General features: G+C 43.1%; 2 protein-coding genes and 2 long non-coding RNA genes across 7 annotated transcripts in view; 3 read left to right on the top strand and 1 right to left on the bottom strand.

Annotated features, from left to right (window-relative positions):
* Positions 1-3,703, top strand: part of PDGFRL (platelet derived growth factor receptor like) — an 82,431-nt gene extending 78,728 nt beyond the window's left edge. The window contains exon 6 of the mRNA XM_088832526.1: positions 866-3,703. Coding sequence (XP_088688652.1) covers positions 866-1,054 — 189 coding nt within the window. The 3' untranslated portion in view covers positions 1,055-3,703. The remainder of the gene's footprint in view (positions 1-865) is intronic.
* Positions 3,704-4,003: 300 nt separating this feature from the next.
* On the top strand, positions 4,004-5,231 carry LOC129549342 (uncharacterized). The gene is made up of 3 exons (XR_008684550.2): positions 4,004-4,380; positions 4,514-4,643; positions 5,101-5,231. It is a non-coding gene; the product is annotated as an uncharacterized LOC129549342 (long non-coding RNA).
* A 26-nt stretch (positions 5,232-5,257) lies between these two features.
* Positions 5,258-24,717, bottom strand: part of MTUS1 (microtubule associated scaffold protein 1) — a 183,972-nt gene continuing 164,512 nt past the window's right edge. For all 4 annotated transcript variants that reach the window (XM_055416490.2, XM_055416492.2, XM_055416491.2 and 1 more), the window contains 7 exons: positions 16,726-16,940; positions 14,678-14,783; positions 12,905-12,978; positions 12,668-12,763; positions 10,172-10,288; positions 6,414-6,511; positions 5,258-5,819 (listed from right to left, as the gene is read on the bottom strand). In XM_055416490.2, the coding sequence (XP_055272465.2) occupies positions 5,522-5,819; positions 6,414-6,511; positions 10,172-10,288; positions 12,668-12,763; positions 12,905-12,978; positions 14,678-14,783; positions 16,726-16,940 (1,004 nt within the window). In that variant the 3' untranslated portion in view covers positions 5,258-5,521. The remainder of the gene's footprint in view (positions 5,820-6,413; positions 6,512-10,171; positions 10,289-12,667; positions 12,764-12,904; positions 12,979-14,677; positions 14,784-16,725; positions 16,941-24,717) is intronic.
* On the top strand, positions 7,230-13,064 carry LOC129549341 (uncharacterized). The gene is made up of 3 exons (XR_008684549.2): positions 7,230-7,501; positions 7,888-7,927; positions 12,749-13,064. It is a non-coding gene; the product is annotated as an uncharacterized LOC129549341 (long non-coding RNA).

The raw sequence follows: 24,717 nt of genomic DNA on the forward strand, positions 1-24,717 counted from the left end.
CCTAAGATGTACTTGGCAGCCAATATGCTTCTGGTCGAGGGACTGTGATTGGTGGAAAATAACTCTCCCCGGAGAATGGTGCTTTCCCAGTGCTAGGTACTTGTTTCTAAAGTATTGTCCCATTTGGAAGACATTAATAGCTTGCCTGAGAGGTTTTTTGTTTTTTTTTACATTGCTAATTATTAGCAGAAAGGGTATTAATTCAATAATACTATAAATATTACGATTGTGTTAAACTAATTCAGAAGACACTACTTATCACCGAAGTTGGAGGAAGCATCTCAGAAGTGACCATCTCACTTTCTAGAAATAGGGAGTGAAGTCACCTCGGGTATAATATTATCCATCCCGGGCACAGCTTTCCGCCCACTGCAGTCCTAGGGCACATTTGACTAATCGTGTCTCCCTCCCCCAAATCTGAACAGTTGAGAGCTCATATTCATTTACAAGGTGAGTGCTTCGGGCTTCTAAGTTCTGTGACTAAGAACCACTCCACCAAGGGGTGAACGTGAGCAGTGTCAACAGCAGCGCAGTGGAAAAATTGATCTGTATCTTTATGCCTAATACCAGCCCCACATTCTTGATGTTCCAAAAGAGTAAAATTTATATGAAGTAGAAACTTGAAGAAAAGGGCAGGAAGAGAGAGCCAAACAGCATAATGAAATTCAAGACCCTGCTTGGAAAAAAAATGCAGCCTAAACTGACTAGACAGTGTCAGAGCTCCCATGAGCCGCACATACCGAATAGTCCTGTGGGAGCATATATTTTGCGCTTTGAAAGGGATACTCAGCAGTGTCAGATGAATGGGAGCTGTTGAGAACAGCGTGTGGTTTGTGCTCCAGCCCCCGTGGGTGTTGTTCAACAGGATGAAAGACCCGTGATGATTCAGGACTCCTGGCGGCTGATCCACAGAGGACTTGGGCACACCACAAGGATCTCCCAGAGTGTCCTGAGCATTGAAGACTTTGAGACCTTTGACGCAGGTTATTACATTTGCACTGCTCAGAATCTCCAAGGACAGACCACAGTAGCCACCACTGTGGAGTCTTCCTGACTTGGGAGACAAAGTATAAATGAACTGACGGAAAGCCCACTGGTGTACACAACCAGCCCCGGGGTTCTTTGTCTTTGCCAGGGCCAAACCCCAGGCCCTGCCTTGTGAGTCAGACCAGACCTCCAAACTAAAAGGAAGTCATTGGTCTAATTATAGAAGTGTTAACTCTCCTAGCAGAAAGCATGTATTATGACTGCCGACCTACTTATATGCATTTCTAGTGTTTCTACTCAGAAGGCATATATGTAAACAACTTTATATAATCATTTTCTATTAAAGGAGCAAGTTTTTGTAAAAAGTAAAAAAAAAAAAAGGGCTAAGTGCTCATTGTTTAAGTTGAAGTACATCCAGAAGCACTCATTGGCAGCAATGTTTGAGTCAATACCTAATATTCCCTTTGGTATCATAACCACACTATGAGAGAATCTAAAAATGTAGTGATTATATACATATATAGTTCACCTATACATGAACTATTGTATGATATGAAGTATCAAAAAATATTATATACTTTTTTTTTTAAAACTGCTGCACTCAGAATTACTAGTTCTGATTAGACATTTAGTAAAAACGACAGCATGTGTTTTTTTTTTTTAAAGATGATTTATATAGGTTGTACTGGGTCTTCATTGCTGCGCATGGGCCTTCTCTAGTTGTGGGGAGCAGGGGCTGCTGTTCACTGCGCTGCACTGACTTCTCATTGCGGTGATTTCTCTCTTTGAGGAGCACAGGCTCTAGGTGCACGGACTTCAGTAGTTGCAGCTCGCAGGCTCTAGAGCACTGGCTCAGCAGCTGTGGCGCACAGGCTTAGTTGCTCTCTGGCATGTGGGATCTTCCCCAAACAGGTATCAAAACAGTGTCCCTTGCATTGCAAGGTGGATTCTTAACTACTGGACCACCAAGGAAGCCCAGCATGTATTTTTAAATGTTTAACTTTCCATATAAAATAGATGCACAGGTTAAGGAAGATTCCACTTTGTTTAGGCTTATTTTTACCATCTTCAAAATATGTAGACTGTAGCTGTTCCAATTTTCTTATCTTATACAGCAGAAATTATTATTAAAACCAGTAAAGTTTATTATTTCTCAAATACCCGTAGCTTTGAATTTAGAAAATCTTGAAGTCTAGCTTTGGGAGCTAAATTTCAGCTCATGTCCAATTTTGTGGTTGCAATGGAAATTCCTAGGAAATAGGTTAAGAGGAGACAATTCCTATGGTTCAATCTAGATAACACTTTGGAGAGTGAACTGTCAGAGGATGCAACCCTTATATTGAATATTCCAGCATTATTTATTTGATTAAAATACTTTTCCATCACTCCAAACTGAGCACAACTATGGTTGTTTCCACACTCATATTTTTATGATGTGCCAAAATTTTGCATCCTAAGTGGTAACATTTGGTTTCAAGATAATTTTTAAGTTCTGTTTTGTTTCCTCTCTCATTGTCTCCCATTCTCTGAAGATGTTTTGTATTAACTGTGTCAGAATGATTACCCCAGAACCTAAATGGCATGGAGGACACAGGGAACAGCACAAGATTTGCCATGTGCAGGGAATGGATGGCAAACCCCACTTTGGCTAATGACGTTGAGGACAGCTTGGAAAGTGACCAGAGAGAGATTCCAGGATGTGGCAGTGAACCTACGTTCCCATTTATCAGAAATGAACATGAAAGGTTACATACATTTTCAAGTGTCAGAGGTAAAAGACTTTAGACACAATCATTAGTGAAACAAAACAAACAGTGCATCATGAGTACCAGTCCACTCGGTCAGTTCAGTTGCTCAGTTGTCTCTTTGTGACCCCATGGGCTGCACGACGCCAGGCCTCCCTGTCCACCACCAGCTCCCAGAGCTTGCTCAGACTCATGTCCATCAAGTCGGTGATGCCATCCAACCATCTCATTCTCTGTTGTCCCCTTCTCCTCCTGCCTTCAAGCTTTCCCAGCATCAGGGTCTTTTCCAGTGAGTCAGTTCTTCGGCTCAGGTGGCCAAAGTATTGGAGCTTCAGCTTCAGCACCAGTCGTTCCAATTAATATTCAGGACTGATTTCGTTTAGGATTGACTGGTTGGATCTCCTTGCAGTCCAGGGGACTTGCAAGAATCTTCTCCAACACCACAGTTCAAAAGCATCAATTCTTCGGAACTCAGTTTTCTCTATGGTCCAACTCTCACATCCATACATGACTACTGGAAAAACCACAGCTTTGACTAGACAGACCTTTGTAGGCAAAGTAATGGCTCTGCTTTTTAATATGCTGTCTTAGGTTGGTTGTAGCTTTCTTTCCAAGGATCAAGCATCTTTTAATTTCATGGTTGCAGTCACCATCTGAAGTGATTTTGGAGTCCCCCCCCCAAATAAAATCACTGCTTCCATTGTTTCCCCATCTATTTGCCATGAAGTAATGGGACCAGATGCCATGATCTTTTTGAATGTTGAGTTTTAAGCCAACTTTTTCACTCTCTTCTTTCACATTCATCAAGAGGCTCTTTAGTTCTTCGCTTTCTGCCATAAGGGTGGTGTCATCTGCATATCTGAGGTTATTGATATTTTTCCTGGCAGTCTTGATTGCAGCTTGTGCTTCATCCAGCCTGGCATTTCACATGATGTACTCTGCACAGAAGTTAAATAAGCAGGGTAACAGTATACGGCCTTTACATACTCCTTTCCTGATTTGGAACCAGTCTGTTGTTCGATGTGCACTTCTAACTGTTGCTTCTTGACCTGCATACAGATTTCTCAGGAAGCAGGTAAAATAGTCAGGTATTCCCATCTCTTTAAGAATTTTCCATAGTTTGTTGTGATCCACACAGTTGAAGGCTTTAGTGTAGTCAATGAAGCAGATGTTTTTCTGGAATTCTCTTGCTTTTTCTATGATCCAACAGATGTTGGCAATTTGATTTCTGGTTCCTCTGCTTTTTCTAAATCCAGCTTGAACATCTGCAAATTCTCGGTTCACATACTGTTGAAGCCTGGCTTGGAGAAATCTGAGCACTGCTTGTAGTGTATGTGTAAGTGACAACTCAAAAGATCCACCTCTAGTGGCCTGAACCTGTTCTTACTATAGGGGTTATTTGTAAAACCGTTGAATGTCAGACGCTGATTAGTAAATACTGACGCACAAGCTTGACACATTCAAGGAGAGAGAAAAAAGCCATAGTTTTTCCCTCTACTTCCCCCAACATATAGAACTGGGGGAGGTAATAAGTGATGTTTTGAAAAGAGACTGAAATGAAACTTGGAGAAGAGCTGGACAAGCCACATTTTCCTCTCACCGGCTGGCCATTCTGCTATCTTTCCCAGGACAGGAGGATTCCTCAAAGGTACGTGAAAATTTAGCATTATCTCCCCAGCCTGCTCTATTAGCAAGGTGCTTCTAGCCATCCATAAGCACCGAATCCTATCTTTCCCCATTCTGTCAGCTATTGATCCTTTTTTGTTCTTTAATCTCTCTAGGATGTCCCCAAATTTGTACTTTTGGAACCAGGCCCTGGTTTATTTGGAAAAGTGGTCAGCACCTTGAAGATGAGCTGGCTTTGGCAAAGCATATTCCTTGTCCCAGAGAAAAGCAGGAAGGAGGTGGAAGGTTTGCTTTTGTGGCTCTGGATGGTGGAGAGAGGGGCAGGGGGATGGGGATGGGAGAGAAGAAGCCAATTGAAATCACTGAGAATAGCTCAGATCAAGCTAAAAATAAGGCAGAGAGCAATCCATGGGTACTGCTCTTTCTTTATACAGATTTTTTCTTTCTTTTCAAGCAAAATTAGCATTCTGCATTTGCTTATAGCCTGAGAAAATGGATTGTAGTATTTCATACTCACATGGGTAAGTTTAAAAAAAAAATCTAGCTAGTTTCAACTGACAGAGCTGAACACTGAAAGGCTGCCAACAAGTTACTCAAAAGGATGCAGAGAAGGTACAGACCTGGGCAAGTCAGAGCTGTTTCTGCGGCCCCCTCTTCCCCGCCAGGGCAGGGTGCCGAGCTGGCCAGTAGTAAAGAATCCTAACTCCAACAACTATTGCTCTTCCTTCTATGGCTTCTGCAGAGATGTCTACACTGACGACTGCTTGACGAACACGTGTCCAGAGATGCTCAGCTCAACACACACCAAGGGAGGCAGCGCCCGACACATGACACTCAGGTCCATCCGCTCCGTCCACACAGCCCCAGTCAGACCAAAAGAAAAATCACAAGAAGGTGTCTGTGGTGAAGGTTATATAAATTACAAAGCTTATATAAGGTTACAAAGGTTATATAAATCTTTATCTTAACAGGCCCCTGAGAGTTTTCCCCTTTACCCATAGGTGAAAAAGGCAATGACCAAGGTTTTTCCCGTTCTGTAAGTGCTTTGTGCGACAGTGTCCGTGTAGATCCGTTCCCATAGCATCTTTGGACCGGGTCGGACACCTTCCTCTGGAGTCCGGTCTCATGTGGGAGGAGCTGGTTCGGGCCGTGGCTTCCCACTTCTAGGGCGGGTGGTGCGCAGTTGCGGGCGGGGTCAGTCCTGTAGAGACGCCACTGTCAGTCTGTCTCTGGCTCCCAGGAAGGTCATCTGGGTGAGACACGCTGGGGCTGGGGAAGGAGCCGGAGTTCCGAGGTGACTGGAAGGGGGCGGCGGGGGACGTGGGGGACCTCTTGGGGCTGCACAGGTTCCCGTTGTGGAGCTTCCAGAGCAGCTCCTCGTTCTCCATGGAGAGGCGCTTGTTGACCTTGGACTCCTTCTCCAGTGACTCCTGCAGGACCGCCTGCTCTGTGGAAAGTTGCCTGGCAGACAGAAAGGAGCCAGAAATCATGTGAGTCTTTTTTTTTTTTTTTAAGAGGCTGAAAAAAATTCTTACTGTTTTAAATTTGAGAGCCTCCAGATGATCTCTGGAATGAAAGGAACTGCTGTACACGGGTGCCGGGCTGGCAGAGGAACCTGGGACGTGTGAGCTGGAGCCGAAGGAAAAGCTAAACTTGGAGGCAATTTCATAGTAGACCTAGTAACGCACCCACAGGCAGGCTGTGTGTCTTAGGAGCCTTGTAGGTGGGGAGGACCAGGGTGGGGGCGCTGTTTCCTGCTTGGGGTTTGTTTGCGGTTGTGATGATCCTTGTCTGAGGGCATTCTCCACTTTCATCAGCCAGGTTTCCCTGGGAAGGGAAGGTGTGCCTGCTGAGGACTCAGCCTTTGATCCAGGCCCCTGGGGTAAGTGAAGGCACCAAGGGCTGCAGTCATTTCCCAGGCAGAAATCAGAACCTCTTTAACCACTCGCTTCAGTCCAGGACGGACAGGAGTGGACCGTGCTGAGAAAGGAACACGCAGTGCTCATATCTGAGGCAGGGAGGAGCTCGGGGCAAACAGGACCGTGGCGTTTTTACCTCGAAATTGCCATGTGCTTGTCCATCCGAGCTTTTAGTTCTTCATTTTCCTGCTGGAATCGCTTCAGTTTGTCCACCAGCGCTGTGTTATTGTCCACCTTGGCATAAACGAGAGTGTCAACATTCATACATTAAAAATTACATTAGGCCCCTTATTCCGTGAGGTACCTTCCTGTAACCAGTGCATACGGAAAGTTTTTTTTTTTTTAATTATTTTCAAGGTTAACAATATCTTTATTTTATTTAAAAAATTTATTATTGGAGTATAATTACTTTACAATGTTAGTGTCGGCTGTACAATGAAGTCAATCAGCTGTATGTATACAGACATCCCCTACCCCTGGACCCCCCAGGTCATCGCAGAGTACTGAGCTGAGCTCCCTGTGCTATATAAAGCAGCTTCCCACTAGCTGTTTTACACACAGTAACGTATATAGGTCAATGGCTACTATTAATTCAGTAAAGCTGAATAGTATGTTGAATGTCTCTACACTGATGCACTGCAAAAAAGAATCCACTGCAACAAAACAGAGCACACGGATATTACTTTTCAGATGTATGCCAGGGCGTGTGAAAACACACGTACTCCCAGGGGTTACTGATTTGTTCAAGGTCACGCTGTTTTAGAATTCCCAAGAATTGGGGCCCTGCCCTTGGAGGCTGTGCCTCTTTCAGTTTCACAGTGATAAAGAAAACTGCAGCCAGGCAGCCGACATTTATCAGAGACACTACAGCTTCTTATGGCCAATTGGGGAAGGAAAAAAAAAATCCCACATTTGATGAAAACTCAGTTTGTGGCAGTGTTTAACAGGACCTTAATCATGGTTTCCTGGTGACTCGTCAGCATATCCCTCTGAGTGGCCGCTCGGTGCAATCCACAGAGCTCTGTGGAGCCTCAAAACAAAGAAGTGCATGACAAAAGGCACCCCTCCTTAGCGGAACTAGACATGTTTGTTTTCCTTGAAAGTTTAGCCTGGAAAGGACAACAGGCAAGCAAGCTGATCTGCGAGATTAAAGGAGAAAAGCCCAGAAGACACTGAATCAGCTAATGATGAAGAGCTGATTACACCCCTGCTCACTTTCTGAAGGTAAGATTTCATTACCCTCTTGGAGGAGACATCACAGCGCTGTCCAACTTTGTGCAAAGTCCTTGTCACTGCTGCCTGTGACTAAGCTACTCTCATTTCAGCTCTGCAGTGCTGGTGTTTTTGTTTTGTTTTTAATTGGAGTGTAATTGCTTCACAGTGTTGTTAACTTCTACTGTACAATAATGTGAATCAGCTATATGTGTATGTATATCCCCTCCCTCTGGAGCCTTCCTCCGATTTCCAGCTTTCTGGGTCATCACTGGGCACCAAGCTGAGCTCCCTATGCTATACAGCATTCCCATTAGCGATCTATTTTACACATGGTAGTCTATGAATGTCAGTGTTACTCTCTCAATTTGTCCCACCCTCCCCTCCTGTGTCCACAGGTCCATTCTCTACGTCTGTGTCTCTATTCCTGCCCTACAGGTAAGTTCGTTACCATTCTTCTAGATTCTGCATATATGCATTAATACACGATCTTTGTCTTTCTGTTTCTGACCTACTTCACTCTGTGTGACAGACTCTGGGTCCATCCACATCTCCACAAATGACCCAGTTTCATTCCTTTGTATGGTTGAGGTACTATTCCATTGTATATACGTACCACATCTTCTTTATCCATTCATCTGGTGATGGACATTTAGGTTGCTGTTGTAAATAGTGCTGCAATGAGTCCTGGGTACATGTCTTTTTGCATTGTGGTTTTCTCAGGGTATACACTCAGGAGTGGGATTGCTAGGTCATATGGTAGTTTTAGTTTTTTAAGGAACCTCCATACTGTTCTCCATAGTGACTGTACCAATTTACATTCCCACCAACGACATCTTTTTATACAGAAAAAACTTAGGGCAAGCCAACCAGGTGAAATATCCCCAAAATGTGACTAGCATGTAAGGTAAAGTGAGCCTTGGAATTTCCAGGAAGTATAAAGGAATACAAGATAAAATCATGAGATGGGAAAATCTGGAATTAAAGACTGGCTAGTGACTGGCCTTAGAATAGTATCTCTTCCAATTCCTCATTTTCCTGGAGAGGAAACTAGCCCTGGAAACCAGCTCTCAGCTAATGATCAGCAGGGATAGGTTTTTTTTTTTTAATGGAGAAAGCTTCCTTGCTTTCTAAGTGTCTTATTTTTGACAAAGACCCGGAGGTTACAAATAAACAAGATTAACAGTGGGCTTACATGTCATCATATCAACCTCTCCTTCTGCATATACACCATGCCAAGCTGACCAATACTTCCCAGGCATGGCAAGGGACAGACATACTTGTGGATCAACAAAAATTAAGACGGATGAGTAATTTTACAGCAGAGTCTGTCCCTTGGACTGCAAGGAGATCCAACCAGTCCATCCTAAAGATCATCAGTCCTGGGTGCTCATTGGAAGGACTGATGTTGAAGCTGAAACTCTAACACTTTGGCCACTGGATGCAAAGAGCTGACTCATAGGAAAAGACCCTGATGCTGGGAAGGATTGGGGGCAGGAAGAGAAGGGGATGACAGAGGATGAGATGGCTGGATGACATCACCGACTTGATGGACATGAGTTTGAGTGAACTCCGGGAGTTGGTGATGGACAGGGAGGCCTGGCGTGCTGTGGTTCATGGGGTTGCGGAGAGTCGGACACGACTAAGCGACTGAACTGAACTGTTCTTACTGTACACGATGGCTTGAAAAGTTTTGATGTGTGAGTGGCAGCATAGGGGACAACTGGTTATTAACAGGATTATCTGAGTCAGTACTGGCGGTCACACTGGCAGGCACAAGACCTGATAGAACAGGGAGACCTCTGACAGAAGCTATTGGACCTAGGTTGGGTCCAATAGAGACCAATGTACTCTTTCCTTCCTTTACAAAAACAAACTTTCCTGGTAATTCAAAGCATCCATGTATCCACATGGGATTAGGGTTAGCTCTTACCACCCTTGAAAGGTGATAGTCTCTAGAAGAAAACCAAACAGCAAAAACAAAACAATGAGTAACGAGTGACTTCCATGCACCCTATTGTCCAGGGCTGGTTTGGGTTTGACTGAGGCACCTACTCAACACTGAGTCACCTACAGTTAGGGGGAGAAGGGACAACCTCCCACAAAGCCCTGGATGGACTCCCCAACACGCTGACGTCAGTTGTCTGTCCTGGAGGCCACAAACTAAACTTTATTCCTGTTTTTCATAGCGCTGGCTACTTGTCCAACCAGGTTAATTTTATAAATGTGCAATTCTCTTATCACAGTCTAATTCCCATGAAGCAAGATGAAGAATTGAGATATTTAGCAAGATTGAATTGCTCTGAGGGGATTAAGGACCCAACTGATTTGAGCATAAGAAAGCCCTTGAGCTGGTGGTATATTAAATAACCACTTTTACATTATTTAAACATTGTTTTTATGCAGGTGGCTATCTCCAGACCATGGATATGAATGACCTTTGTTGTTATTTTTCTAAACACTGACTGCTCCTTTTGCATGTTCCTTGGGTGGGGGGGGGGTACAAAAAACTGTTGCAGAAGGCAGCAATGAATAAGCCTTAAGCCAACATAGAAAAGAAAATGTAACCTCTTTAACCTTTCCTATGTTTCCAAACATCTCTAGACACGAAGACAACCCCATAGATCTAGTTCAGAGGCCTCAGGTGATATCCCGCTCTGTAAGGCTCTGAACTAAACTTACCAGTTTCTCCATTTTCATTAACTTGACGTCCTGTTGCCGCAGCTTCTCATTCTTGATCTCCAGCACGGCTTTCAGGCTTTCTAACTCTTGCTCCAGATACATGATCTGAGGGTTTTTCTGGAAAAGACACATCAGGATATGGCTCTGACTGATCAATTGAACACAACTGCATGGTTCATGTTCTTCATACAAAGACGTCTTTGATTAGATTTAGAAATTAAACAAGTGGTAAGAGACACTGACCTTCTTTCACAGGTTCAAAGAAAGAGCTGAAAAGAAGGGTTAAGATGGCTTCCATCTCAAAGTCTTTGGTCTTAACAACGATAAAACACATTCCACATTTGAAAACATTCTCACTCACTCATCAGTAACTTAATATGTTAAAAAAATATTGGTAGCATCAAATATTTCATAGAAGTAAGAGGAAAGCCATAGCTTACAATACAAAACAGACTTCTGGCTGCAGAGTATGTTTGGAGGGAGAACAGGGAACAATCGTTCGCTCTAACCTAAGTCAGTGACTGAGGGGGAATACGCGGGCAGTGTGTTTATAGAGCTCTCTGGCAAACAACAGAAATGGCAATCACGTCCTGAGTCTTTCGGATGTTTGCCATGATGGGCATGTGTTGACCAGGCTGTCCTTCTAGGGCAGAATAATGCCCCATCAGTGAGTGACATCCCAGCACCTACATGGCATAGGATACATGCACTGAAAATTCCATCCAAGATAAATCCTACGTAGTGGTGTTGGAGGAGAAGGCAATGGCAAGCCACTCCAGTACCATTGCCTAGAAAATCCCATGGATGGAGGAGCCTGGTAGGCTGCAGTCCATGGGGTCGCTAAGGGTCCGACACGACTTCACTTTCACTTTTCACTTTCACACATTGGAGAAGGAAATGGCAACCCACTCCAGTGTTCTTGCCTGGAGAATCCCAGGGACGGGGGAGCCTGGTGGGCTTCCGTCTATGGGGTCACACAGAGTCGGACACGACTGAAGTGACTTAGCAGCAGCAGCAGCAGTGGTGTTGGAGAAGACTTTTGAGAGTCCCTTGTCCTGCAAGGAGATCCAACCAGTCCATTCTAAAGGAGATCAATCCTGGGTGTTCATTGGAAGGACTGATGCTAAAGCTGAAACTGCAGTACTTTGGCCACCTCATGCGACGAGTTGACTCACTGGAAAAGACTCTGATGCTAGGAAGGGTTGGGGGCGGGAGGAAAAGGGGTCGCCTGAGAATGAGATGGCTGGATGGCATCACTGACTCTGTGGACATGAGTTTGAGTGAACTCCGGGAGTTGGTGATGGACAGGGAGGCCTGGCGTGCTGTGATTCATGGGGTCGCCAAGAGTCGGACACGACTGAGCGACTGAACTGAACTGAAGGGAAGAACAGCCTGTAAGAGTACACCACCAGGGTGGATTCCCTGACTCCTTGGCCTTAATTATGGAAATTCAAGTGAACCTTGAATACAAGTTAACCTATGATACAAGTTAATAGCGCACAGTCCTTTGATCAGATGTTAAATGAGGGAATTCCTCAGACAGGCAGTCAGTGGTGATGGTGTGTCAATCATCAAAACTTTCCTTCTGGACAGTATACACTCTGGGCAACCCTTAGGGGGAATCAGGGAAGGTGCCTGTGGGGACCACTTCATAGAGCTCACTGAGGGACCCCAAAAAAGTTGGGAGGATGCAGAGAAGTAAGGCTACAAGTTGGAAGGGAAAGTTAAGTTTACCAGAGAAATTCATGTTTTTCAAAAGTGAGGATTAGCCATACAGTGAAATATTGTTCAGTCATGAAGAGGAATGAAATGTCTGTACCTGTTACACTGTGCACGAACCTTGAAAACAAAAGCTGAGGAAAAGAGGCCAGACACAGAAAGCCACATGTAGCATGATTCCATTGCAGTGAAATGTCCAGAGCAGGCACATCCATAGAGACCGAAAGGAGACTGGTGATCCTGGAGGGCTGGGGAGTTTGGGTTGGTTGGTTTGTTTGTTTTTGGTGGGGGTTGGGGGAGGATGACTTAATAGCTGCAGGGTTTCTTTTGGTGGGAGGGGTGATAAAAATGGAATTAGATCCTGGTGACCAAGGCACAACTTGTGAACTGCTGATCTTTTTTTTTTAAAAAGAATGACTATTGTGGTATATAAATTATATCCCAATATAGCAAGTTAATTTTTTTTAAAAGTGAAGTCTTCCCAGAAAATACTCTGACCCTAATTGAGACTTTTCCTATCTTCCTGAAGGTGTTAGCATAGATCACTAGCAAAATATTGGATTTCATCTGTTATGTCAGTTTTTAGAATTAAAAAAAAAAAAAAAGAACCACTAGTAACCAAAGAAGCCACTGTATACAGTTGAAAAAGCATACTGCAGGCTGTGAAAAGGACTCTAAACCCATACTGTTTCTCTAGCTGCTGAATATTAATTGACTCTAAGAGACAGTTGAACAGAAGGAAAATTCAGTAGTGATGGGAGAGCATACACGACTTACTACATTTGCTTTCTCTCTTGATATTCTTTTCTGCTCTTCTGATTTCAACTTTTCATTTAAAGCATCATTTTCACTCTTCAGATCACTGATTTGTTTCTGAAACACAAACAGTGAAATGTGGAAGATGAGTAAACAAGCTGGCACCAGAAACATGGCACCTGTGCGCAGAAACGTACCGAAACCACACAAGCCTCCGGAATGAAGACCAGGTGTGTGTCAGAGACGGAGATGACCTACCGCTAGTGACTCCTGCTTCTCGCAAAGCAGGTCCTCGAGGGATTTCTTTTCCATTTCATGGCTTTTCTTGATTTCTGGAAAGAAGTGATTTTTGAGTCAATAATACCGTGTGAGATCACTGCATTCGACATTCATTAAAGCACGTGGATGTGAGAGTTGACTGTGAGGCACTGTGCCGATGTTACTTTACATTTGTATGGTACTTTTGTGTAAAGTAAGCTATTTAGTCTCAAATTAGCCCATGAGGTGAGTAGGGCAGCTGATTCCCATCTTATGGATGAGAACATAGAGGCTCAGAGAGGCCAAAAGACCGCAGGGAGCATAGAGCATGCCTTCAGGTTCCTGGGCTGAGTCTCTGTGCTCTGTTCTAGTTGCTCTTCCTGAACCAAACAGAAGCCTCAAAGTAAACCCATCTCCAACAGAAAGGAAGAAAACCAGTGTTCACTAACATCTACCCTGGGCCAGTCACTTCCACATGTTCTCATCGCTGACCTCACACAACACATCTGTTTTTCTGATGAGAAGGCCCTGACAAAGCTTGCAGGGCCAGTTCCCACCACATGTCCAGATGCAACAGTTTCAGTGCAAGAGCTTAGCTACGTTTTGTTAAAAAAAAATAAAATGGCTTCTTATTCTTTTCCTTTTTTTTTTTTTTAGTTTTGATAATTTCTTTTTTTTAATTTATTTATTTTAATTGGAGGCTAATTACTTTACATTATTGTATTGGTTTTGCCATTCACTGACATGAATCTGCCCCGGGTGTACATGTGTTCCCCATCCTGAACCCTCCTCCCACCTCCCTCCCCATCCCATCCCTCTGGTTCATCCCAGTGCACCAGCCCCGAGCATCCTGTATCATGCATCGAACCTGGACTGGCGATTTGTATTACATATGATAATATACATGTTTCAATGCTATTCTCCCAGATCATCCCACCCTCACCCTCTCCCACAGAGTCCTAAAGACTGTTCTATACATCTGTGTCTCTTTTGCTGTCTCGCATACAGGGATATCATTACCATCTTTCTAAATTCCATATATATGCGTTAGTATACTGTATTGGTGTTTTTCTTTCTGGCTTACTTCACTCTGTATAATGGGCTCCAGTCTCATCCACCTCATTAGAACTAATTCAGATGTATCCTTTTTAATGGCTAAGTAACATTCCATTGTGTATATGTACCACAGCTTTCTTATCCATTCATCTGCCAATGGACATCTAGGTTGCCTCCATGTCCTGGCTATTATAAACAGTGCTGCGATGAACATTGGGGTACACGTGTCTCTTTCAATTCTGGTTTCCTCGGTGTGTATTCTTTTCCTTTTATTTCGCTTCTTCTAATCATGATGAAATAAATGATTTTTTTATCCAGCAAGTACCATCTACCTTTCCCAACAGTCCTGGTGTACAGAAGTGCCTGGTTTGGGCCCTTCACTGTGGGCAGGATGTGAACTCACTGATCCTTCCTGGGATCTGAAGTGGTCAAGCACAGCTATTACCAAAAAAGCCATAAAGTTCCTTAAAAGTTCACTCTCTTTCCTAAAAGACTGGCATTTATAAAAAAACAACAACAACTCTTATCTGCCTCCTTAGGGGAAAGGGCATGTACCACTCCCAATAAACAATGCAAAAAGAAACCAAGAAACCCTCCAAAACTGAACACCACGGGGCATTCTCTGGGGGGGAGGTTATGAATCATTTCTGTGTGGAAACACACCACACTATTCCATGAGCTCTTATTCTATTTTAATAAGAGAAAAAGCATTCTTGCCTGAAAGGGAGTTTTCATAGGCCTTCTTTAGCAATTCTATTTTCTCAGAGTGGCTTGCTTCGATTTTCAACTTAGAGGTTTCGTGGGTAGCATTTAAGTTGTCAAACTGTAAGAAAAAACCAAAACAACAGTTTACCAATGAAATCAAGTCCTAAGGTGAATGAATAATAGGTGGCAGCATTAGGGGATGTGACACATTAGCTTGCATTCAAGTCTAAAGGGCTACCAGGCACATGTAAAGCTGAAATGAAAACTCGATTTTAAAAGGGAGCAAGGAAATTAAAGAGAGGTTTAGGATGTACTGTGAAGTGAAAAACACAAGTTATTAAACAAGAAAAGAAGAAATGCAAACCAATGTTTTAGCAGCACCAGAATGCTTACGAAGGGATTATTTCTACGTAGTAGGATAAAGGGATGTTTTATTTTATTTTTTAAATATATCTGAAAAAAAAAACTCCCAAAACATTAATTTGAAAAGATACATGCACCCCAATGTTCACAGCAGCATTATTTATGAATGCCAAGACATGAGAGCAACCAAAATGTCCATCAACAGATGAATAGATCAAGAAGATGTGGGGTGTGTGTATATATGCTGCTGCTAAGTCACTTCAGTCGTGTCCGACTCTGTGTGACCCCATAGACGGAAGCCCACCAGGCTCCCCCATCCCTGGGATTCTCCAGGCAAGAACAATGGAGTGGGTTGCCATTTCCTTCTCCATGTGTATATATATGTATGTATATATATGTACATGTGTGTGTATATATACACACAAACAATGCAATACCATGGAGGCATTAAAAAAAGAATGAAAATTTTCATTTGCAGCAACGTGGATGGCCTTGGAAGGTATTAATGCTAAGTGAAATAAAGACAAATACTGTATAATATCACTTATATGCGGAATCTAAAAATTACAGTAAACTAGGGACTTCAACAAAAAACAAATAAACACAGATATAGAAAACAAACTAGTGGTAACCAGTGGGGAGAGGGAAAGGAGAGAGGCAATATAGGAGCAGGGGATTAAGAGGTACAAACTGTTAGGTGTAAGATGAGCTACAAGGATATATTATACAACATGGGAACGCAGTCACTATTTTATAATCACTATAAATACATTTATAATCTTTAAACATTGTGAATCCCAATCTTCCGGTTCATCCAACCCTCCTTCCCCCACCCCCCATGGTAACTGTAAGTTTGTCATCTACTTCTGTGACTCTTTCTTTATAGCCAGTATTTTATAATAACTGTAACAGGAGTATGGACTTCCTTATAGCTCATATGGTAAAGAATCTGCCCGCAATACAGGAGATCTGGGTTCGAGCCTTGGGTCAGAAGGATCGTCTGGAGAAGGCAATGGCCATCCACTGCAGTATTCTTGCCTGGAGAATCCCATGGATAGAGGAGCCTGGCGGGCTACAGTCCGTGGGGTCGCAAAGAGTCAGACACGATTGAGCGACTGACCCTGCTATAACTGGAGTATAAGTTTAAAAATTGTGAATCACTATATTGTAATCCTGTAACTTATATAGTGGTTTCCATAAAGAGTCTGCCCACAATGCGGGAGACCTGGGTTCGATCCCTGGGTTGTTGGAAAGATCCCCTGGAGAAGGAAATGGCAACCCGTTCTAGTAGTATTGCCTGGAGAATCCCATGGATGAGCCTGGTGGGTTACAGTCCATGGGGTCACACATAACTAAGTGACTTTCACTTTCAACCTTTAAAAATTGTGAATCACTATATTGTAATCCTATAATTTATATAATCTTATACAGCTATATTTCAATTAAAAAAATTTTTAAGGGTTGTTTAAATTTTAGCTTTTTCCTTTCAGTCTTTCACTCAATGTACATACATTGCTCTGATCATAAAAATTTACTTTAAAAATTGTTTCATTTATTTAAATTATAATGAAATGCATCAAGGGACATCCAACAAAGAGAAGGTCATCATAGGAAGACCCTCATCAGACAACAGTTAGAATTCAAATTTACAGCAATGGCCGAGCACATGCTCAGGTTCTAATTCTAAAAGTACAGACCTGCTCCTGCAGTTGAGTTTTGTATTTCTCTGCTTCTTCGATGTAGATGTTCTGAAGCTTTTCACATTCCCCGGTGTAAAATTCTTTAAGCCGATTCTCCAGCTCTGTTAGATCAGTCTGGTGCTGCTGGTTTAGCTTCTGGACAAATCCTTCATAAGCTATTTGCAGCTCATTCCTGGCTTTTTCTAACTTCTCACAGGTGGTTGAAACAGTGACTGACAAGAGATGGAAAAAGCAAAGGGAAGATGACACTCAGCCTGCTAACTGGCCTACATCCGTAACATTCACACATGGCTGTGGTGACTCAGAAAACACAACACAGGGCTCTCAGTGCTCAGTTCTCTCGGGACCAGATTCTCAGCCATAACAGTGCAGAAGTGAAGGGTAAAAGGGAAGGAGAGGAAATGGTCTCTGGCAGCAAAAGGCCAACTGTCTATCAAGCAGTAAGAGAAGTCCTTGGGCAGAGCCAGGTTCCCAAGTGAAGAGCACCCCCCAATTTAGGCTCATTACTCCAAAAATACAGTAAGAAAAATAAAAGATTATATGGAACACAAATCACCAGAACATAAAAACTTTAGGAAAAACACATTGAAAAGCTACACTACAATGTGAATAAATTGAAAGGTTAACATTTTAAAAAGGCAAAGTAATTTGATACACGTAATTTAAAATCAGACCATCCTAACCTTTCACTACCACTACCCAGAACAGAATTATTAACAGTACCTTGCAGAATTTGCACATGAATAAATACCCACACATGCTATAATAAATCCTGAAAGAAATGGGAAAAACACTTGGGAGAAGCAACTAATAAGGGATTAATCTCCAAAATACACAAACGGCTCATGCAGTTCAATATCAAATGAACCCAATCAAAACACAGGCAGAAGAGTCAAATAGACATTTCTCCAAAGAAAACATACAGATGGCCAACAAACACATGAAAGATGCTCAACATCACTAATTATTCAGTTCAGTTCAGTTCAGTTGCTCAGTCGTGTCCGACTCTTTGTGACCTCATGGACTGCAGCACGCCAGGCCTCCCTGTCCATCATCAACTCCTGGAGCTGACTCAAACTCATGTCCATTGAGTGGGTGATGCCATCCAACCATCTCATCCTCTGTCGTCCCCTTCTCCTCCTGCCTTCAATCTTTCCCAGCATCAGGATCTTTTCAAATGAGTCAGCTCTTCACATCAGGTGGCCAAAGTATTGGAGTTTCAGCTTCAACATCAGTCCTTCCAATGAACACCCAGGACTGATCTCCTTTAGGATGGACTGGTTGGATCTCCCTGCAGTCCAAGGGACTCTCAAGAGTCTTCTCCAGCACCACAGTTCAAAAACATCAATTTTCGGCGCTCAGCTTTCTTCATAGTTCAACTCTCACATCCATACACGACTACTGGAAAAACCATAGATTTGACTAGATGGACTTTTGTTGGAAAAGTAATGTCTTTGCTTTTTAATATGCTGTCTAGGTTGGTCACAGCTTTTCTTCCAAGGAGCAAGCATGTTTTAAGTTCATGGCTGCAGTCACCATCTGCAGTGATTTTGGAGCCCCCCAAAATAAAGTCTCTCACTGTTTCCATTTTTTCCCCATCTATTTGCCATGAAGTGATGGGACCAGATGCCATGATCTTAGTTTTCCGTGAGGTATCACCTCACATGAGTCAGAATGGCCATCATCAAAAAAATCTGCAGACAGTAAATGCTAGAGAGGGTGTGGAGAAAAGGGAACCTCCTACACTGTTGGTGAGAATGTAAAATGGGACAACCACCATACAGAACAGTATGGACATTTCTTAAAAAAAAACAAACAAAAAACCTAAAAATATTACTACCATATGACCCGGAATATACCCAGGGAAAACCATAATTCAAAAAGATACACGCACCCCAGTGTTCACTGCAGCACTGTTTACAGTATCCAGCACATAGAAGCAGCCTAAGTATCCTCTGACAGAGGAGTAGATAAAGAAGTGGTCCATATACACAATGGAATATTACTCAGCAGTTAAAAAAGAACAAAACCATTTGCAGCAACATGGATGGACCTAGACATTGTCATACTGAGTGAAATCAGACACAGAAAGACAAATATCATGTAATATCACTTATATGTGGAAACTGAAAAAGAGGAGGGGTACAAATATTTACAAACGAGAAGTAGTCATAGATACAGAAAACAAATTTTTGGTTACTTGGAGGAAAGGAGATAAAATTTGGAGATTGGGATTAACATGTATACACTACCATATATAAAACAGGTAGCTAGTGAGCTCCTACTGTATAGCACAAGGAACTCTACTCAATACAATGACTTGTATGGACAATGAATCTGAAAAAGCATGGACAGGTGTATAACTGATGCACTTGGCTGTACAGCAGAAACTAACAACATTATAAGTCAACTCTACTCCAATAAAAAGTTAAAAAAATCACTTTGTGGGAAGTTTGACTTTGGACTTTTCCAGCCTTCCTTTACCTACTAGATACGGGGAAAGGTGTGCTACCGTACCTGTAAGGACGACGTACATTCTCCACATCCCAGAGTGCCCACAGACTCATACAAAACGGGTACTGTAAGTCTGTTATAAAGTAACCCTTGCCTCCTTTTTGGTAAGCAATATGTACTTCTGGAGTAATGGAAGGAAAAAGATTATTTCACAGAGAAAAGGAGATTCACATCAATGATTATTCTACCCAAGTAAAGGGAAACTGGCTGGCTCCTGGGATGAATTTTGGACAATCATGTAGACTTGTTTTCTTGGGAATATGCCACATGGCAGTAGAAATTCCAGCCCTTGCCCCACATCAGTATTCCTCCAGAGATAAGATAAGTCATACTGAAATAATGACAAGCATGTGTGTGTTTCTCAGTCCCATCTGACCCTTTGCGACCCCATGGACTGTAGCTCACCAGGTTCCTCTGTCCATGGAATTTTCCAGGCAAGAATACTGGAGTGGGTTGTCATTTCCTCCTCCTGGTAATCTTCCTGACTCAGAGATCGAACCCATGTCTCTTGAATCTCCTGCATTGGCAGGTGGGTTCTTTACCACTGGGCCACTAGGGAATCTTTCAATGACAAGCATACTGTCTGCTAAAGAGAACCCTTAAAATTGAAGTAAGCCCACAAATATTTGCTGAAGGGGAAAGGAACTAGCAGGAATAGCAAAATCAAAGTGAGAACTACTAACTGATACTAAGGGTGAAAACTGTTCCACCATGAGCAATGCAGAGAGACTGCACAGTGACCCTTGGGAGCTAGAACAGTCGCGCAGCAGAAAAGTTGGAGAGAAGAGTCAAAAGGTAGATGGAGATCAGACTCTATAGACCGTTGACCTCACTGACAATCACACCTTGGGACTAAATTTGGGAAGTGATTTTTTTCTTTAAAAGAAGTTACTAAAAGATAATGGTCATGCTGATTGCGACAGAACACCCTCCTCAGATCACTAATTATCAAAGGACAAAGAAGTGATTCAGGGAGACAAATGTCAGCCAAAGGACTAAAAGTTGAGTTGGCCAAAAAGCTCACTTGGGTTTTTGGTAAGATCTTGTGGAAAAACCAACACAAACTTTTTGGCCAACCCGATATTTGCTTCTGCTGCCTTTCCAAAATCATACAAATCAAATTATAGGGCCACAAGCCTTCTTGTGTGAATTCCACATTCTTCACATGGAAGTAGGAGATAGAAAACTATACTGCAAGCTGTCAACAAAGGCATCAAGAATAGCTTTTCTAGTTAGAGAACTCTTGATTTCACACCACCTTTTGACTTAATTCCCTTGGGATTTCACGTATCAGCAAAATACAAAAGAAAACAAAACAAAAATTCTAGCTCATCTGAATGTTTATATCTGAGATAAAATGTCTGTGTGGACCAAAACCTGGAAGAGCTTCTGTGGGGAAGTTAGCAGTAACACCTGCTGGATTTCAACACATCTGCTTGTCATCAAATGACAGTCTCAATGTTTAACTTGAAAATAAAATAGATGGAAATCTTCTCGCATTGGTGGCTGAACAGGGTGTTTCCTCTTTTTTTAAAAAAAAAGCTTAAATCGTGTCTAACTTTGTTGGCCTCTGTGGGTGAGGTGAAAGAGGACAGGAGGGAAGGAAGGGGAAAGTGGAAGAAAACGCCCGGGGGAGCGGGGTTGAAGGGCAGGCCCGGCCCCAGGTGGTGACGTCAGCCTGCAGCTGTGGGGAACAGCTGGTTCATAAAGCCATCTCTCACATGAAGGGCTCCGCGCTGAGTGAACTGGCCGGGGCTCCTGGGGAAGCATTTATTTGGCATAAAGACGCATGGAGTACTTCTTTTCTGAAGGACATGCATGTCAACACTGCATCAAGGGTTCTCGGGACCCCTCTAGCAGCCACACTCATGGGGGGAGTGGGGGTCTCCAGCTTCCGTCCTGTGCTTCTCCTCATACTTAGGTGAGGAGCGATTCCTAGGCCACCTGGGCTCTTACCCCAGTTCTCAGTCTGTCCCTTCCCTGCTCATTCTCTAGGACTCCATTCATGGTAAAGTCAATCACCCAACACAGCCAAACCAAACATAAATCTCTCAGAGTCTGGACTAAGCAAGGAGTTTTTGCACAGGTTTAGATGATACTGTTTTCATGAAGTTACTGCATGGACAGAGTCCACACAGAACAAAGTGGTCCTTCTGTCCTTCCTTGGTGGCTCAGATGGTAAAGAATCTGCCTGCAATGCAGGAGACCCGGCTTTGAGCCCTGCGTCTGGAAGATCCCCTGGAGAAGGGAACACAATCCACTGCAGTATTCTCGCCTAGAGAATTCCAGGGACAGAGGAGCCCGGCGGGCTATAGTCCGTTGGGTCACAAAGAGTCGGACACGACTAAGCGACTAACACTTTGTCCTTGCTGTTGTAATTATTCTATTAGGTGAGTTTTAAAAGCATGTCTATGATGAAGCACACCAACGAAACCGCTGCCTGTACAGAAATTGTGCATCTGCTGGTAAAATGTGAAAGCCCCTCCAGCAATCGACTCATTCAAACGAGAAACAAATTCTTCAGAATCAAGAAACAAGGAAAGAAACTGACTCATTTACAAGATGGGCCCTAGAACATGTCGCCACATGACAAGCTGGAAGTTGACATTTTCAACCTGAGATGAACCAGGCCAGAGAAGAACCCAAGGCCAATGACAGGACAGGAAAAACAGACGCTTCCCTGACAGTTTGAAACGTGGAAAACTGAGCAAAGGAGAAATATTTCAGAAATGGTGAAAAGCTTGAAATCTTTCCGTTTCAATTATCTGGATGCCATCAAGAGAAGGCACAATACCAGAAATACCTTTGACAACAGAACTGGTTTCATTATGGCCCTTTAGCCATTTACCCTGAGGGGTGAAGTCCAGCTGTTACCAAAATGCTCCTGGAGGCCTTATCTAAGAGGAAGAGGTCAGGCTTGTATTATTTCCATCTCATGCAGGCCAATTGCCCTTTGGTGACTGATGAATGTACTGTTTACAGAGAAAAACATTACACAACTATGGCCCTAAATTGTTAGTATTCTTTTGAAATGATACAGAGGTTTTGTTAGTTTTTGTATCTGAGCAGCAGGCTTCATCTTGAGACAACTGGAAATATTTTAATTCTCAGGAACACAAATAAGATTTCTTAATAGACGAGAGTAAAATACTTATCTCAGCCACACCGCTTAGCTCCTGTGTGATTTGAGCAAAACACAAGCTTTCTAAGCCTGAATTTCCTTATTTTTAATATGGAGATAATATTCATGTGTTCCCTGCACAATTAAATAAAATACATGTGGGAGCTCCTGGCGGGGTGCCTAAGTAGAGTATGCATGCAACAAATGTTACTATTACTAGCCTTGCAAAAGTCCACCAATTCAAATCGGTTTGAAGAGTCCTCAAAGACAGACACTCTTGTGGGGGGGGGGTCTTTGACAGAAAGTGATAGTTAAAAAGTAGCACTGCTTGTCTAGTATTCAAAGAAGACAGACAGACAGAAACACTCCCCCCACACCCCCATGGACAGGGTGCACACCCACTTCAGAAATTCACTTTATATATGATTGTTCTTGACATTACATGCCAAAGAATTTCCCCAACTTTTAGGTAACTTTATCTAAATTGGGCATAAAATATGAAAGAGAAAAAGGGAAAAGAAATCTGGGGTGGAGGTAAGGTCGCTCAGAAGATTGCACAGTTTCATGATGCCCTGTAGATGCCCGTGACAGAAAGAACAAACAGGAAAGCCAGATGACGTCACCCTCCGGCCGTGTGCCCGCACCTTCTCTAGATGCTTCCAGCAGGCCTGCCGTGGCTGCCGCCCCTTCCCTGAGCCGAGTTCCCCTCTCTGCCCCACCCAGCAGGGACAGGAGATGCTTGGTCCAGCCTTTCCTGCCTCCTCCGGGTCTCTCTCTGGCCACCTCACCTGCTTTTATTTCTGGCACCTTCTATTCCTTTCTTGAACAGCACACACTTCTCAGGACAGATGTGCTTTTTTAAAACACCAACTTCTAACTGTGGAATCATTTTAGATTGATACAGAAGGTACAAACAGTACCAAGAGTCCCTGTACACCCCTCACCTCACTCTCCCCAGATGTTACCATCTTATTAAATACGGGACATTCATCAAATGTAAGGCTTTAACATTGGAGCAATTACTGTTAACTCTGCTACAGACTTTATTCCGATTTCACTGGTTTTTCCACTAATGCCTGTTGTTAAGAATGAACATTTGTAGAATAATTTTAGATGTTCAGGGAACCTGCAGGGATAGAATAGTTCCCAGAGACCTCTCTCCTAGTTTCCCGTAATGCTGATACCATATATTATGGCAGGACATGGGTCAAAACTAACCGGGTAGCTCAGATGGTAAAGAATCCGCCTGCAATGCAGGAGAGCCAGGTTCCACCTCTGGATCAGGAAGATCCCCTGGAGAAGGAAAGGGCAACCCACTCCAGTATTCTTGCCTGGAGAATTCCAGGGACAGAGGAGCCTGGCGGACTACAGTCCATGGGGTCGCAAGAGTCAGACACGACTGAGTGACTTAACACAATAAACCAACACCGCACATGATTATTAACTAAACTCCAAGCTGATTCCTTTTTTTTCCGTTCCAGGCTCCAACCCCAGACGGCGCACTGCATTTACCCATCACATCGTCTTCATCGTCTCCACTCTGTCAATGTGTCTTTTCCCTGCCTTTCATCATCTTGACAAGTTTGAAGAGTCAGGCATTTTACAGAATGTCCCTCAGTTTGGGCTTGTCTGACATTTTTTTCTACATATTCCTCTGACCCAGAAATTCCAGTAATAAGAATTTATTTTACTGACATACTCCCACGCCTACAACATGAGGGACTTACGAGGCTCTTTACTAGAGCATTTTTTTAATAAGAGTAAAACATGACAAATAGCCGAATGACCACCATGAAGAAATTGGCTGAATTAATTGTTCCATTATAATGGACTAATTCTAAAAAATAAAATAATTTTACAGCTGTTTAAAAAAGGACCGAGGAAGTCTGTTGTGTACTGATCGTTAAGAAATGCAAAGCAGAAAACAAGGTGTAGAACAGAATGTATAATACACTGCCACTTGTGTATAAAAAGAAGGGAGACAGTTATCTTAGCCTACTGCCCTGTACCCCAGCCCCACAACCATCAGTGGGGACACGGCCTTCGGTCATAGTAGCACGATTATTTCATTGCATCATTCTTTGAAGGGAATCTGCTCATGATGCCCTTCTAGGACAAGTGACAATGATGGAAGCTCTCTTAAACTAGGGTTTAATCTGCTGAAAATTGGAGACAACCAAGTTGTTGTTGTTTAGCCGCTAAGTTGTGTCCGACTCTTTGCAACCCCATGGACTGTAGCCCACCAGGATCCTCTGTCCATGGAATTCTCCAGGCAGGAATAATGGAGTGGGTTGCCATTTCCTCCTCCAAGATAACCAAGTAGCCCTTTTTAAAAACCAAAGTAACCAAGAAGC

This window comes from Moschus berezovskii, chromosome 26, assembly GCF_049115385.1.
Source record: "Moschus berezovskii isolate FMDL1 chromosome 26, NW_MosBer_1.0, whole genome shotgun sequence".
Taxonomy (NCBI): Eukaryota; Metazoa; Chordata; class Mammalia; order Artiodactyla; family Moschidae; genus Moschus; species Moschus berezovskii.